The sequence below is a fragment of the Moschus berezovskii genome, chromosome 1 (assembly GCF_049115385.1).
Source record: "Moschus berezovskii isolate FMDL1 chromosome 1, NW_MosBer_1.0, whole genome shotgun sequence".
NCBI lineage: Eukaryota > Metazoa > Chordata > Mammalia > Artiodactyla > Moschidae > Moschus > Moschus berezovskii.
In genome coordinates, this window is record NC_142460.1 from 98,284,318 (window position 1) to 98,299,086 (window position 14,769).

Consider the following 14,769-nt stretch of genomic DNA (forward strand, 5'->3'; position numbering starts at 1 on the left):
GTCCATGGGATTCTCCAGGCAAGACTGGAGTGGGTTGCTATGCCCTCATGCAGGGGATGTTCCCAACCTAGGGATCGAACCCGCATCTCCTGCCTTGCAGGGGTATTCTTTACCACTGAGCCACCATGGAAACCCCTACTATATGTCAGTCACTATTAAATGCTTGTATGGTAAATACAAGGCAGAATGAATAAAGGTCAAAACTGGTTTAGAGAAAGGATTTTGCAAATCAGAATCATAACTTTTCTCAGTTCCTTCAGTTCAGTTCAGTTCAGTTCCTCAGTCGTGTCCGACTTTTTGCAACCCCATGAATCGCAGCATGCCAGGCCTCCCTATCCATCACCAATTCCCAGAGTTCACTCAAACTCATTGCATTGAGTCGGTGATGCCATCCAGCCATCTCATTCTCTGTTGTCCCGTTCTCCTCCTGCCCCCAATCCCTCCAAAGAGTCTTTTCCAGTGAGTCAACTTTTCGCATGAAGTGGCCAAAGTATTGGAGTTTCAGCTTTAGCATCAGTTCTTCCAATGAACACCCAGAATGGTCTCCTTTAGGATGGACTGGTTGGATTTCCTTGCAGTTCAAAGGACTCACAAGAGTCTTCTCCAACACCGCAGTTCAAAAGCATCAATTCTTCGGTGCTCAGCTTTCTTCACAGTCCAACTCTCACATCCATACATGACCACTGGAAAAACCATAGCCTTGACTAGATGGACCTTTGTTGGCAAAGTAATATCTCTGCTTTTTAATATGCTATCTAGTTAACTTTCCTTCCAAGGAGTAAGCGTCTTTTAATTTCATGGCTGCAATCAGCATCTAGAGTGATTTTGGAGCCCCAAAAAATAAAGTCTGACACTGTTTCCACTGTTTCCCCATCTATTTCCCATGAAGTGATGGGACCAGATGCCATGATCTTAGTTTTCTGAATGTTGAGCTTCAAGCCAACCTTTTCACTCTCCTCTTTCACTTTCATCCAGAGGCTTCTTAGTTCCTCTTCAATTTTTGCCATAAGGGTGGTGTCATCTGCATATCTGAGGTTATTGATATTTCTCCCAGCAATCTTGATTCTAGCTTGTGCTTCTTCCAGCCCAGCGTTCCTCATGATGTATTCTGCATATAAGTTAAATAAACAGGGTGACAATATACAGCCTTGACATACTCCTTTCCTGATTTGGAACAGTCTGTTGTTCCATGTCCAGTTCTAACTGTTGCTTCCTGACCTGCATACAGGTTTCTCAAGAGGTAGGTCAGGTGGTCTGGTATTCCCATCTCTTTCAGAATGTTCCACAGTTTATTGTGATCCACACAGTCAAAGGCTTTGGCATAGTCAATAAAATAGAAATAGATGTTTTTCTGGAACTCTCTTGCTTTCTCGATGATCCAGCAGATGTTAGCAATTTGATCTCTGGTTCCTCTGCCTTTTCTAAAACCAGCTTGAACATCTGGAAGTTCACAGTTCACGTATTGCTGAAGCCTGGCTTGGAGAATTTTGAGCATGACTTTACTAGCATGTGAGATGAGTGCAATTGTGCGGTAGTTTGAGCATTCTTTGGCATTGCCTTTCTTTGGGATTGGAATGAAGACTGACTTTTTCCAGTCCTGTGGCCACTGCTGAGTTTTCCAAATTTGCTGGCATATTGAGTGCAGCATTTTCACAGCATCATCTTTCAGGATTTGAAATAGCTCAACTGGAACTCCATCACCTCCAGTAGCTTTGTTCATAGTGATGCTTTCTAAGGCCCACTTGACTTCACATTCCAGGATGTCTGGCTCTAGGTGAGTGATCACACCATCGTGATTATCTTGATCGTAAAGCTCTTTTTTGTACAGTTCTTCTGTGTATTCTTGCCACCTCTTCTTAATATCTTCTGCTTCTGTTAGGTCCATACCATTTCTGTCCTTGATCGAGCCCATCTTTGCATGAAATGTTCCCTTAGTATCTCTAATTTTTTTGAAGAGATCTCTAGTCTTTCCCATTCTGTTGTTTTCCTCTATTTTTTGCATTGATCTCTGAGGAAGACTTTCTTGTCTCTCCTTGCTATTCTTTGGAATTCTGCATTTAAATGGGAATAACTTTCCTTCTCTCCTTTGCTTTTCGCTTCTCTTCTTTTCACAGCTATTTGTAAGGCCTCTTAGACAGCCATTTTGCTTTTTTGCATTTCTTTTCCACGGGGATGGTCTTGGTCCATGTCTCCTGTACAATGTCACAAACCTCCGTCCAGAGTTCATCAGGCACTCTATCTATCAGATCTAGTCCCTTAAAATATTTTTCACTTCCACTGTATAATCATAAGGGATTTGATTTAGGTCATAGCTGAATGGCCTAATGGTTTTCCCTACCTTCTTCAATTTCAGTCTGAATTTGGCAATAAGGAGTTCATGATCTGAGCCACAGTCAGCTCCCGGTCCTGTTTTTGCTAAGTGTATAGAGCTTCTCCATCTTTGGCTGCAAAGAATATAATCAATCTGATTTCGGTGTTGACCATCTGGTGATGTCCATGTGTAGAGTCTTCTCTTGTGTTGTTGGAAGAGGATGTTTGCTATGACCAGTGTGTTCTCAGTTCCTTCACTATGTCTATATTAGTCTGCTAGGGTTTCCATAACAAGGACCACAGACTGCATGGGTTAAATGACAGAAATTTATTTTCTCACAATTTTAAGGCTGCAAGTCCAAAAATCAGGATGTCAGTGGGCTTTTTGATTTATCCTGGGTCCTCGTTCCTTGACATGCAGATGGCTGCCTTTTCTTTGTGTCCTCTCATGGACATTTCTCTGTGTATGCCATCCTTGGTGTCTCCTCCTTTTCTTATGACCCTGGACCTATAAGATTAGAGTGCCACCCTCATGACTTTTTAACCTTCATTATCTCGTTAAAGGCTTTATCTTCAAATACACTGAGGGTTAGAGATTCAGCACATATAAAATTGAAGGGAACACAATTCAATCCATAAAAATGCCCAGTACATAAATGGCCATTGATGTACAGTAGAAAGACATCAAAGAGAGTCAGAAACTATAATTATGATAATTAGCATGGATGCTGGAGCCAGAAGTTCAAATCTCTAGTCTGCCACTTTCTAATTGTGTGAACATTGGTCAAATTTAACTTCAGTGCTTCATTCACTATCTTTTGAAACAGGGACAAGAGTACTGACTTCCTGGGTTGTTGCAGATGAAGCAAGAGTTGATTCTTCGCGGTAGATGAATCGTTTTAAAAATGACATTATTCGTTTTTCTCCTCTGAATGTAACATTATAGGAATGGTGAGAATAAAATGCAAGAGGAAAAATGGCAGAAATAAAACACTCTAATTGAGAAATATTAGCACACTAAATTTTCTTTATTTTATTAATTTAGTCTATATAATAGTTGTGAAGAAAAACCAACATAGAGATACAGTTGAGACTCCTAAATTTATAGCTTAATTCATTCTTTATTCAGCACTCATTACATGTTAGAAATTGTTCCAGGAGTTTGGGAGACAGCAGTGAACAAAATAGTCAGAAACGGCTATTCCCCTGAAGTTACTTTCTAGAATGAATATAGATCACCTCCACATTTCACACCCACTTCAGAAGCTGGGGAAAATGAGACATATTTAATAGCAGGAAAAAGCCAATCAATCGGCAACGTCATACAGCAAGCTGATATTTACCAAGCAGCCAGAGAATACCCAGGAGCAGTATTCACCTGGGGGTTGGAAGGCTTCCCCAAGTGCTGCTCTGATGCCTGAGAAGTTGGCGGGGGCTTTTTTTTGACAACACGCTCTGGCTCTGGGGTCAACCTTTGCGCCCCGCCCAGCCCGGCAGCGGCAGACTCTCGTGGGCAGGAGCTGGTGCGCCCCATCGGTCAGGGCGGCGCCGTCACCGCGGGTCCTGATGCCCGGGCCAGTGGGACGCGCAGCGAGCCCGCACCCGCGCTGATTTTGAAGCCTCGCTGCACACCCAGAGCGCCGCGGGTCCGCCGTGAACACACTGCCCGGAACCCCGATCCGTTGATCCTGGGTTTGGGGAGCAGGTCGCCGAGAGTGCCAATGACTTTGGCTTTGGCTACATGTCTCCTGACCCACGTCACCAGCCTGACAGCATCGCACCAAATCAGAGGGCGGCGCTCGTCACCGAGAGCTCCTGCAGATTAGAACTCGCCTCTCCTAGCTCCTCCCCTCAGTCCCATTTAAAGCTCCCACCCGCTTATCCGAAAATTAAGAGTGGGCTCAGTTTCCTCAGCGCCTTCTTCCAGGGCAAGATGGTAAGTGAGGAGCTGGCATTAGCTAGTTCCCTGTTGAAACCGGGGGCGCTCTGAGAGTCAGAAAGCTTTGCCTTTAGAATTTCTTCCACCCTGGAAACAAGATTTCTCTGCTACCTGCCAATTAAAACAGGTCTTCTTTGCTGCTCCATCTCCCCTTTCCTCTCCCCTATCTTCTCTTGGCTTTCTATGTCTGCCTCTCTGCCTCTTGCATTCTCAACCTCTCTCATCCTTTTGTCCTTTATTTCTATTCTGCTGTCTCCCAACCTTTCCTTTACACCTGCACTCACTTTTCATTCCACCTCTTCCTCTCGATTATGCACATATTTGCAAACACTTGAACTTGAGTCTAGGGATATTTGGGGTTTGTTTTCTTCTCAGGTGTCAATTGCATAATAGCACAGCTCTGATTCCAATAATAGCCTCAGGGAAAGAGCCTGCAAACATGCCTTTAGAATAAAAGAAAATAGCACTTGATAAACCTTTGGCCGAATTTCTTTGGTCTGCAGTGCCCACGCTGGACTTGCTTCAAGACTGGACTTTTTCAAAACTTAACTTATTGGGAATGTTAACAAAGTATGACTTAATTGACTTAACTTTCTTTTTTCCTCTTCTTATTTGTTTTCTCGCTGTTTATGCTATGCCCAAGAAAGTTCACAAGCCAACAAAAGACTTGTCGTGGTCAAAAAGAGTTTGTCCAAAGCTAGGCTCTGATGAAATGAATGGCTTTTACCTGATTAAACATTGACAAATAATTAGGAATGGTCTGTTGTACAAATTAACCCAGGGAGGCTGCATACCTGCTTCTGACTGGACATCTGGAAAGACTGTGTGTTTGAGGTTTGAGGAGGCAGGGGCAGGAGGGTGTTCACTGGCTCAGAACACAGTAGAGAATACATGCCAGACAGTTAGTGGTGCAAGATAACTTTGGAAAGGCATTGAGACCTGGTGATGGAGAGACCTACATAGAGCTTGCTGTCTTTCCTAACTAACCTATTTCAAGAGGATACAGAAGCATTTAAAGTCAGAGGAAGAGAGGAAAGAGGAAGGGAGGAATGGAGCAAGTTTATGATTCAGAAACTAAAATTTTAAAGTTAGAGTATATGGTATGTTCTGTCCATTCCAGCCCTAGCATTCTAAGTTTTTTAAAGTTATTAGAATTATAACTAAGATATTTGCAAGAAAGAGTCAAATAGTTCTTACACGATTCATTCGTTAAGTAGAATTTCTTTTGCTTATATCTTGGGTAACCTGTTAGATGACTGAGGCATAGCAACAGAGAATACTCCTGGATATTTTCAAATTTGGTCCACCCAGCACTAGCCTGTTCTATGCTGAGAGGAGCTACGAGAAGTACTGGATGAATCAAGAAGCTGATTCCTTTCTAGTAATTATATTTGGATCACTCAAAATTAATCTGGGATCTATACTTAGCATCTTTACTGGTTTTTATTCACTGCATGTATTTTCTGCTTCTTTCTCCCACTCTTTTCCCCCTCTGAATGCCCATCACCACATCTCTTGGGACAACCCCCCGACCCCCAACCAACCTGCATACTGAATTTTACAGAACACCGTTCTGCCTTGCCAAGACCAGTACTTTGTAGGAGGCCAGAGCTATAATTGTCCGTATTCCACTACAACGTCAGAATCTAGTGTTGACGTTTCCACGGAGACTTGGGTCTCTTTCTGGGCTGCTGGTCTCCTGGACAACAGAGAGCCCCAACAGGCACCGCAGGCACAGGGTAAGTTCTGCTCTTCTGCTTTGCTGGTAGATCTGAAGCCCTTTCCCAGTACTCATAGTTGCAAGGCATTATGGGCTGGAACTCTGTAGAAGAAGGAATGATAGGTAAGGTTTAAGAAAGCCCAAAGACTCCTGTATTTTGCAGCCTAAATAACTTGCTTTTTTTATACTTTCAAAATAGTGAAAATGGGATTCTACTCCTTGCCCACTGGATAATATGTATTTCTTCCATACTATACTATACATAAAGTATAATATGTATACTTTACAGTTCTTGGAGATTTCCAAGTCATTGAGAAAGTTTAGGTCTATGTCAAAGTTATATAAACAATACTATTGAATGCTTTGGGAATTAAGATACTAGTTAGAAGCTTTTTGTTGTGGTGGTTGTTTTTTGTTTTGTTTTGTTTTAATTAAGGAACATTTCCCTGGGAATGAGAGAGAAGCAAGCAAAACTACTAAGTTAATCTTTTATTTCAGAAAAGAAATTCTATGAATAGTGCCTTATAAATGGGAAAAAAAAGTCTCACTTTGCCTAAAGACGACTTCAATTTTGGAGGGGAACGTAACTTTTATGGGAAATGACACCTTAGTTTTGCCGTGGGGCTTAGTAAACAGTGTCTATAAATATTAAACAAATTTTCTGTATTAACACTCAAGTTTCTGGAATAACTATAAGACACCTCAGAATTCTTTATCTGTAGTGCTATTTCTGCCACATAAATTTGTTGGATTTGAAGAAATACACAAGCAAAAAAACCCCAATTTTTGAAACACACTTAATGTCCTGAAGGGAATTATTTAATTTTAGCTTTCTACCACAAGAAACAAAGAAAACAGAATGCCCAAGAATATGAAACCGAAGAGTATATAAAATTTTATTCCTATCTTGTTGTCCATCATTCCAATTTAATAAAAACTATTTCAGTAATATTTTAGTTGACTTAGAGGTGATCAAGATTCCAAACTGTACTAAATCAGGAAAAGAAAATAAAAGTAAACCAACTTAGCATGCCCAAGCAGTCTTATTGGTAGGCATAATTTGTTGTCAAACACGAAAAAACAAAAACTTTGAAAAGGCATAAAATATACAGGTAATAACCTTTGACATATATGAATTTTAGTACAGTTTTGAGATTTTCATTGAGTTCTTCAGAGAAAAAAGTTCAAATTATTTTGAAATAGAAAGTGCTATTCCATAAAATTCTGAATAGATACTCCCCGTTAGACTTCACTGATAGGCAGAGATTTTCATCTGGGAAAAAAAAATGTTAACATCAAAAATAGGATTTGATTCTAGAGACAAACAGTGTATTACCTAAGCACTACAGCTTAGAAAATAAGTTAAAAGCTTAGAAAACATAGTGGAATTGCAATGTAGGCCTAATTGAGGGTGGGGCCAATAAACATTTGCATGAATTAGTAATGCAGATAAGAACTCTTATCTCCTGAAAACTGACCTCTGTAGACACTTGCAGATAGTCTTTAAATATTTGTCTTTCATAACACGCCTGCCCCTTCTGAAAATTAAATATGTCATTTTACCACGTGAAGGCAATGGCTAAGTTCAGAAAGGTAATTGAACTTACTGCCTTTCTGAAATCCTTTCATTAGTTCTTTATTACACAAAAACTGCATTTGTATTTTCTCAGTTATCCATTTTGTGTTTTCACGTAGAACCATCAGGTGACTCGAATTTCCCTGTTCCTAATTGGTGTTCATGGGAAGAGGCTCAGCTTTCCTCTCAGCTCTACAGGAATAAGCAGGTACGTATAGATAATCAGAACATTGAGATTGGCCGTGTTCCAACTAGTTCATTCTCAACATCATCCCTTAGTGTCACATGGCTTCCATGGAGAAATCAAAGTGAAGTGATTAATGTGACAGAAAATAACAACAAAACCAAAACCCCCTAGAAAGATTTACAGTCAAGCCCTAAACTCTCACATGTTAGCTGTATGACTTCTTGAATCTTCTTTTTCTTTAATCTGTGAAATGGAGATATTTGTACTATCTACCTCATAGGGCTGGTGGAAAGGTCAAATGATATAATGAGCGTGATAGTATTTTTGAGTCATAAATAGCTTATCACTTAGAGAAGAGATGATGACTATAAAAATTCTTACAAAGATTGCTTAATTTTCCATATTTTGTTTGTTGTTATTTCTGAGAGTAATTTAATCTTGTGGACATACAAACAGGTTGATCTGAGATGGAGAGAATCCAACCCATATTGTTTTTTCTTTCTTTTTTTTTTTTTAACATTCAAGAAAGAAGCTCAGTGAAACCTTTCTAAACACTGTTTTCTATATTTAAACAGTTGCACGCAGCTCATTTTCCTACATACCTTCTTGATCTCCTTGTGGTTATGATTTTAAAAGTCATATAATATCTCCAAACACTTTGCAAAGAATAAAAAAATTCAGAGCACAAAGCTGAACAATCAGGGAGTAGGTGGGTGTAGATTGAATTTGCGCCTTGGAGGACAAGGGTTCCCTGAGACTGTGTTCATAAGACAAACAATCAAGTTTAAGTAGGTTAGGGATCAGTGGTATTATTATAAGGTTACAAAGTCAATATAGTAGAGCAGCCGTCACCATTGTCTGCTTCTTGCAGCTCCAAGATACTCTGGTACAGAAGGAAGAAGAACTTGCTAGGTTACATGAAGAGAATAATCATCTCAGACAATACCTGAATTCTGCTCTAGTTAAATGTCTTGAGGAAAAAGCCAAGGTATGTGACTATCCCCTTTATACAGACAGAGAAGTGATGTGAGAAAGAAGACCATTTGGGTAAAAGTCCTTGATTAAATGTCAGAAGTGTATGAAACAATGTGTCTTGAAATTCATCAATAGGATGGATGAATTTTTCTGAAAGAAAAATAGCACCTTCAGAAAAATGTTTATATATCATTTCTCTGAAGCATCTAGATTGCAGATTTTAGCCATAATGTTACAAAAAGTGTTGCTAAAGAACGATAACCCTGTATCGGTTCAGTTCAGTTCAGTCGCTCAGTCGTGTCCGACTCTCCGCGACCCCATGAATCACAGCACGCCAGGCCTCCCTGTCCATCACCAACTCCCAGAGTTCACTCAAACTCATGTCCACAGAGTCGGTGATGCCATCCAGCCATCTCATTCTCCGTCGTCCCTTTCTCCTCCCGCCCCCAACCTTTCCCATACGAGACAGCAATAGAGACAGATGTAAAGAACAGTCTTTTGGACTCTGTGGGAGAGGGCAAGGGTGGGATGATTTGGGAGAATAGCATTGAAACATGTATATTATCACATGTGAAACGAATCACCAGTCCAGGTTCAACGCATGATAGAGGATGCTCGGGGCTGGTGCACTGGATTGACCCAGAGGGATGGGATGGGGAGGGATGTGGGAGGGGGGTTCAAGATGGGGAACACATGTACACCCGGGGCAGATTCATGTCAATATATGGCAAAACCAATACAATAATGTAAAGTAATTAGCCTCAAATTAAAATAAATAAAATTTTTAAAAAATTATAAAAGAAAAAGAATCAAAAACCAGTCAAGGGGGTTGCTGAAATAACAGAAATTAATTGTAAAATTGAGTTAGATGGATGAAACGTTGAGGTGGGAATTAGATCTGAGAGACACGGGTTTCTTTCAATTCTCTGTTTGACTTTAGGTAAATCAGCCTCTCACTTGGGGCCTCATTTAGTTCATTTGTAAGTGGATGGACTAAAAAGGTTTTTTAAGAATCTTTCCAGCTCTAAATGTTATAAATATGGCTGGAGTCGAAATCTCTTAACTGACCATTAGACATAGTCAATAACATTACCTTTTAATGAACATTGTGTTCTTACCCTTTAAAATGTTTCTAACTCATGGATAGTTTGCCATTAGTCTCTTTTTGTTATTCTTCCTTTTGAGAGGTTTTGTATTTTTTTTATTATCTCTTTGCCATTCTCTTACCATTATTTAAGTTTTATCATCAATCTTTACCTTACTTCTAGGCAAGCTACATTATTTATATAACTCAATCATATTGCTTACAACTCTTACCAGATAAAACAGTTTAGAGAAGAAAACATACTATATTAGTTTCTTTAGAATTCTGTTTGCTTGTTAAGAAAAGAGAGAATAGCTCACAGTTATTAGCCCGGGCTCAGATCCTCAGCCACCATTCTGTAAAAAAGGAGAGTTATCAAAGCAGTAAGTGATATTAATTAGGCAATTTTTCTCTTTTGTTCTCAATTTTGCAAGATTTAGAATAATATGATACATATCACATGGGAGTGCTATGAAAGTAAAATTAGAGAGAGTGTTCCCTAGCATTTTAATCAGTGGTTCAATCTACATTCAGATGGCTTAGTTTAAATCTAGGTTGAGCAATCCTTCAGTTCAGTTCAGTTCAGTCGCTCAGTCGTGTTCGAATCTTTGTGACCCCATGAATCACAGCACACCAGGCCTCCCTGTCCATCACCAACTCCTGGAGTTCACACAAACTCATGTCCATCGAGTCGGTGATGCCATCCAGCCATCTCATTCTCTGTCGTCCCCTTCTTCTCCTGCCCCCAATCACTCCCAGCATCAGACTTTTTTCCAGTGAGTCAACTCGTCGCATGAGGTGGCCAAAGTATTGGAGTTTCAGCTTTAGCATCAGTCCTTCCAATGAACACACAGGATTGATCTCCTTTAGAATGGACTGGTTGGATCTCCCTGCAGTCCAAGGGACTCTCAAGAGTCTTCTCCAGCACCACAGTTCAAAAGCATCAATTCTTCGGCAGTCAGCTTTCTTCACAGTCCAACTCTCACATCCTTACATGACCATGGGAAAAACCATAGCCTTGACTAGACGGACCTTGGTTGGCAAAGTAATGTTTCTGCTTTTTAATATGCTATCTAGGTTGGTCATAACTTTACTTCCAAGGAGTAAGTGTCTTTTAATTTCTTGGCTTCAGTCAGCATCTGCAGTGATTTTGGAGACCCCAAAAATAAAGTCTGACACTGTTTCCACTGTTTCCCCATCTATTTCCCATGAAGTGATGGGACCAGATGCCATGATCTTAGTTTTCTGAATGTTGAGCTTCAAGCCAACCTTTTCACTCTCCTCTTTCACTTTCATCAAGAGGCCTTTGAGTTCCTCTCCACTTTCTGCCATAAGGGTGGTGTCATCTGCATATCTGAGGTTATTGATATTTCTCCCAGCAATCTTGATTCTAGCTTGTGCTTCTTCCAGCCCAGCATTCCTCATGATGTACTCTGCATATAAGTTAAATAAACACGGTGACAATATACAACCTTGATGTACTCCTTTCCTGATTTGGAACAGTCTGTTGTTCCATGTCCAGTTCTAACTGTTGCTTCCTGACCTGCATACAGGTTTCTCAAGAGGCAGGTCAGATGGTCTGGGATTCCCATCTCTTTCAGAATGTTCCACAGTTTATTGTGATCCACACAGTCAAAGGCTTTGGCATAGTCAATGAAGCAGAAATAGATGTTTTTCTGGAACTCTCTTGATTTCTCCATGATCCAGTGGATGTTGGCAATTTGATCTCTGGTTCCTCTGCCTTTTCTAAAACCTGCTTGAACATCTGGAAGTTCACGATTCACATATTGCTGAAGCCTGGCTAGGAGAATTTTGAGCATGACTTTACTAGCGTGTGAGATGAGTGCAACTGTGCAGTGGTTTGAGCATTCTTTGGCATTGCCTTTCTTTGGGATTGGAATGAAGACTGACCTTTTCCAGTCCTGTGTCCACTGCTGAGTTTTCCAAATTTGCTGGCGTATTGAGTGCAGCACTTTCACAGCATCATCTTTCAGGATTTGAAATAGCTCAATTGGAATTCCATCACCTCCTCTAGCTTTGTTCGTAGTGATGCTCTCTAAGGCACATTTGACTTCACATTCCAAGATGTCTGGTTCCAGGTGAGTGATCACACCATTGTGATTATCTTCATCGTGAAGATCTTTTTTGTACAGTTCTTCTGTGTATTCTTGCCACCTCTTCTTAATATCTTCTTCCTCTTGTAGGTCCATACCATTTCTGTCCTTTATCGAGCCCATCTTTGCGTGAAATGTTCCCTTGATATCTCCAATTTTCTTGAAAAGAACTCTTGTTTTTGCTATTCTGTTGTTTTCCGCTATTTCTTTGCACTGATCACTGAGGAAGGTTTTCTTATCTCTCCTAGCTATCCTTAGCAAGCTATCCTAGCAATCCTTAGCAAGTCACTAATGTGCTTCTGCCTGTTTCCTCATTAAAGAAGATTTCAATAGCATCTACATAAAATGAGATCATGCATGTACCTCAGTACATGATAGTTGTTATTATTGGCATAATAACAATAATCATTACTTCCCTGAACTGAAATTTTAGACATCATTTACTCCCTTCAACTTTTAAATGACTAGTACAATAATATTAATTGGAATTTCTAAGTGGTAACATGTCATCATAGATTTTAACTGAAAGGTTAATCTGATCAGTTTTGCTTTGTATGAGAAAATAAAAATTTATTCAAGTTTTCTAGGGAATTAACTAGTAAATATTTGACGATAGTAAAGAAAATGATGTTGGGTGATTGATTGTATTTACAAATACTATTTCCCCAGAAATTGTTGTCATCAGATGAGTTCTCCAAAGCATATAGAAAATTCAAAAAGGGGAAGAGAAAACCCAAAGAGCAAAGATATTTTCCTCCTGAGATTCCCCATCATAAAAATGCCAAGAGAAGCCTTGCTAGTGAATTTGCTAACTGTGGACAACATGGACCTCCTGTGGATCCCTGGGTTCTTCAGACACTGGGGTTAAAAGACCTCAACACCATTGATGACACCTCATCAGCTAACTACAGTGCCCTTTTGTCTCATGCCAGACAGACCACCAGCACATTGCCCCAGTTTCTGGATGAGGCAATTGGTTATCCCAGTGCCCCTGGGGAAGATCTGCCAATTGACTATGGAGGTGATAGAACAACCGTCTTGCAAGGCACTGCCAGCCACAGTGAAGATTTTCACTTCCTTTCTCAACTTTCAAATCCTCCAGGAGGACTACAAACTCTTCCTTACTTTGCTTCTGATGTGTCACCCAATAAGACAGAGATGGCCTTTTCCACATCCTTGAGCCCTCACTGTAATGTGAAAACGCACTCCTTCCACCAGGGACAAGCCTTTGTTCGTCGAGACGAAGAGGGAGGCTGGAAGTTTACTTGGGTCCCTAAGCAGTCTTAGTGACCCCCTCTTCCATCACAAAGGACTGCCATGAACTCTGTTTACAAGACCCCTCTTGCACTTGAACCTATGTGGAAAACACAAGCTATTGCCCAGACGGTCTCCTGCCACTTTAAATGTCACTCTCAATTACGCACTTAAATCTGCGGGGAATGGCTTCCAAGAATCTATAATGAAACATGCCTGCTCTTCTTTCACCTAAATTTGACTTGTTTACACACCCCCACCTGCTGTTGACTTCCTCCCTTGGCCTTGTACTTGAAAAGGTGTTTTCCAATTGCCTGAATATTCCTTTGAGACCTAAATGTGCTGTTCCAATTATAACAAGTTAACAGCTTTTCTTCTTTCATCAGGCAGTTTAAATGTTCGCAGCCTTCACCTTCTCAGTTTTATTTATTGCTGTTCCTCTTCATTTCTAAAAACTGCTTTTGAAGTGAGCATTTTAATTGCTCCAAATACCGGCTATTAGGTGTTCAAATACCTAAGTGTGGGGTTGAAACAAGTATCTTTGCCCATCATTGTTCCTGAAGACATAGATATAAGAAGCATTATATGAGACAGTTCATTGAGTGTCCCATGGTGGAATTGGCATGTCTCTTCAAATGCTATAACTCTACTAATAAGCAACAACACTGATAAAAGATATTTAAAATTAGTTGCCTGCATAGTGTATCAGCTTCTATGGGCACCTGGCATTGTATCTGCAACCAACATGACTCAAACAAGAACATTTTTTGAGGGACTTGTGGTAACAGAATAAGTCATTGTCCTAAACTACTTAAATGCTGATAAACTTCTATTCCTGAAAGTATAGTCTAGCCTAGCCCTGACATTGTATTATTCATCCATTCAATCATTCATGTGTTCATTTTTTCGTTCATCAATACACCCAAAATATTTGTAGAACACCAACTATTGGTGTTGGTGTAGAACACCAACAGAGTTAGTACCAGACATCATGCTATGGGGTAGTGATAAAATGTGAGCAATTTAGATGCTGTGGGTACCCTCATGAGACTTAGACCCACTCATCTGCTGTGACCTTGAGAAAGCTACTTCCCTGGTATGAACATTCAGTTTTCTGAGCTATAGAATATAGAAGTCAGACTAGATAATTTCTAACATTCTATAAATCGAGCCTGGGTCCCATCAGCGTTATCCTAACACTGTCATCCCAGGGCAGTATTCTCTAGTTTTGATTGGCACTGTAGATACATTGGATGAACTTTTTTATCTACAGTTTTTTTTTATTTAATGTGAGCCATTTGTAGTTGACACTAGAAGCCATTGCTCTGATCACAGTATTCTTTTCCTGGTATGAATCCATTTCTGGGTTAAATCAGTCTAATTGTGTGAGAACATGAATCTAAAAAGCATAGAAATTGTTTTTCAAATAAGTGTGCATAGATTTAATGGAAATATTGACATAGAAGATTTCTCTCTCTAGATCAAGCTTATTCTTCATGCTCATGCTAGTTTTTCTTTCCAACTCCTCAAGCTCCCTATCCTTTCTAGAATATTTTACATTTCAAAGATGTGCACCTATTATTTTGGGGGGACCAAACTTCAGTTGATAA

General features: G+C 40.1%; 1 protein-coding gene across 1 annotated transcript; it reads left to right on the forward strand.

Annotated features, from left to right (window-relative positions):
- The first annotated feature begins 3,782 nt into the window (after positions 1-3,782).
- On the forward strand, positions 3,783-13,192 carry GMNC (geminin coiled-coil domain containing). Its single transcript, XM_055418617.2, has 5 exons — positions 3,783-4,246; positions 5,814-5,988; positions 7,665-7,753; positions 8,604-8,720; positions 12,575-13,192. The coding sequence occupies exons 1-5, from the start codon at positions 4,052-4,054 to the stop codon at positions 13,190-13,192; spliced, it is 1,194 nt and encodes a 397-aa protein (XP_055274592.2). The 5' UTR covers positions 3,783-4,051.
- Positions 13,193-14,769: the final 1,577 nt, after the last annotated feature.

Excerpts from the sequence above, each read along its gene's own strand:
- GMNC (XM_055418617.2), top strand. The coding sequence starts at position 4,052 with ATGTCTCCTGACCCACGTCACCAGCCTGACAGCATCGCACCAAATCAG. Across the intron at positions 4,247-5,813 it reads CCTTCTTCCAGGGCAAGATG|AACACCGTTCTGCCTTGCCA; the intron begins GTAAGTGAGGAG and ends TGAATTTTACAG. Across the intron at positions 5,989-7,664 it reads ACAGGCACCGCAGGCACAGG|AACCATCAGGTGACTCGAAT; the intron begins GTAAGTTCTGCT and ends GTTTTCACGTAG.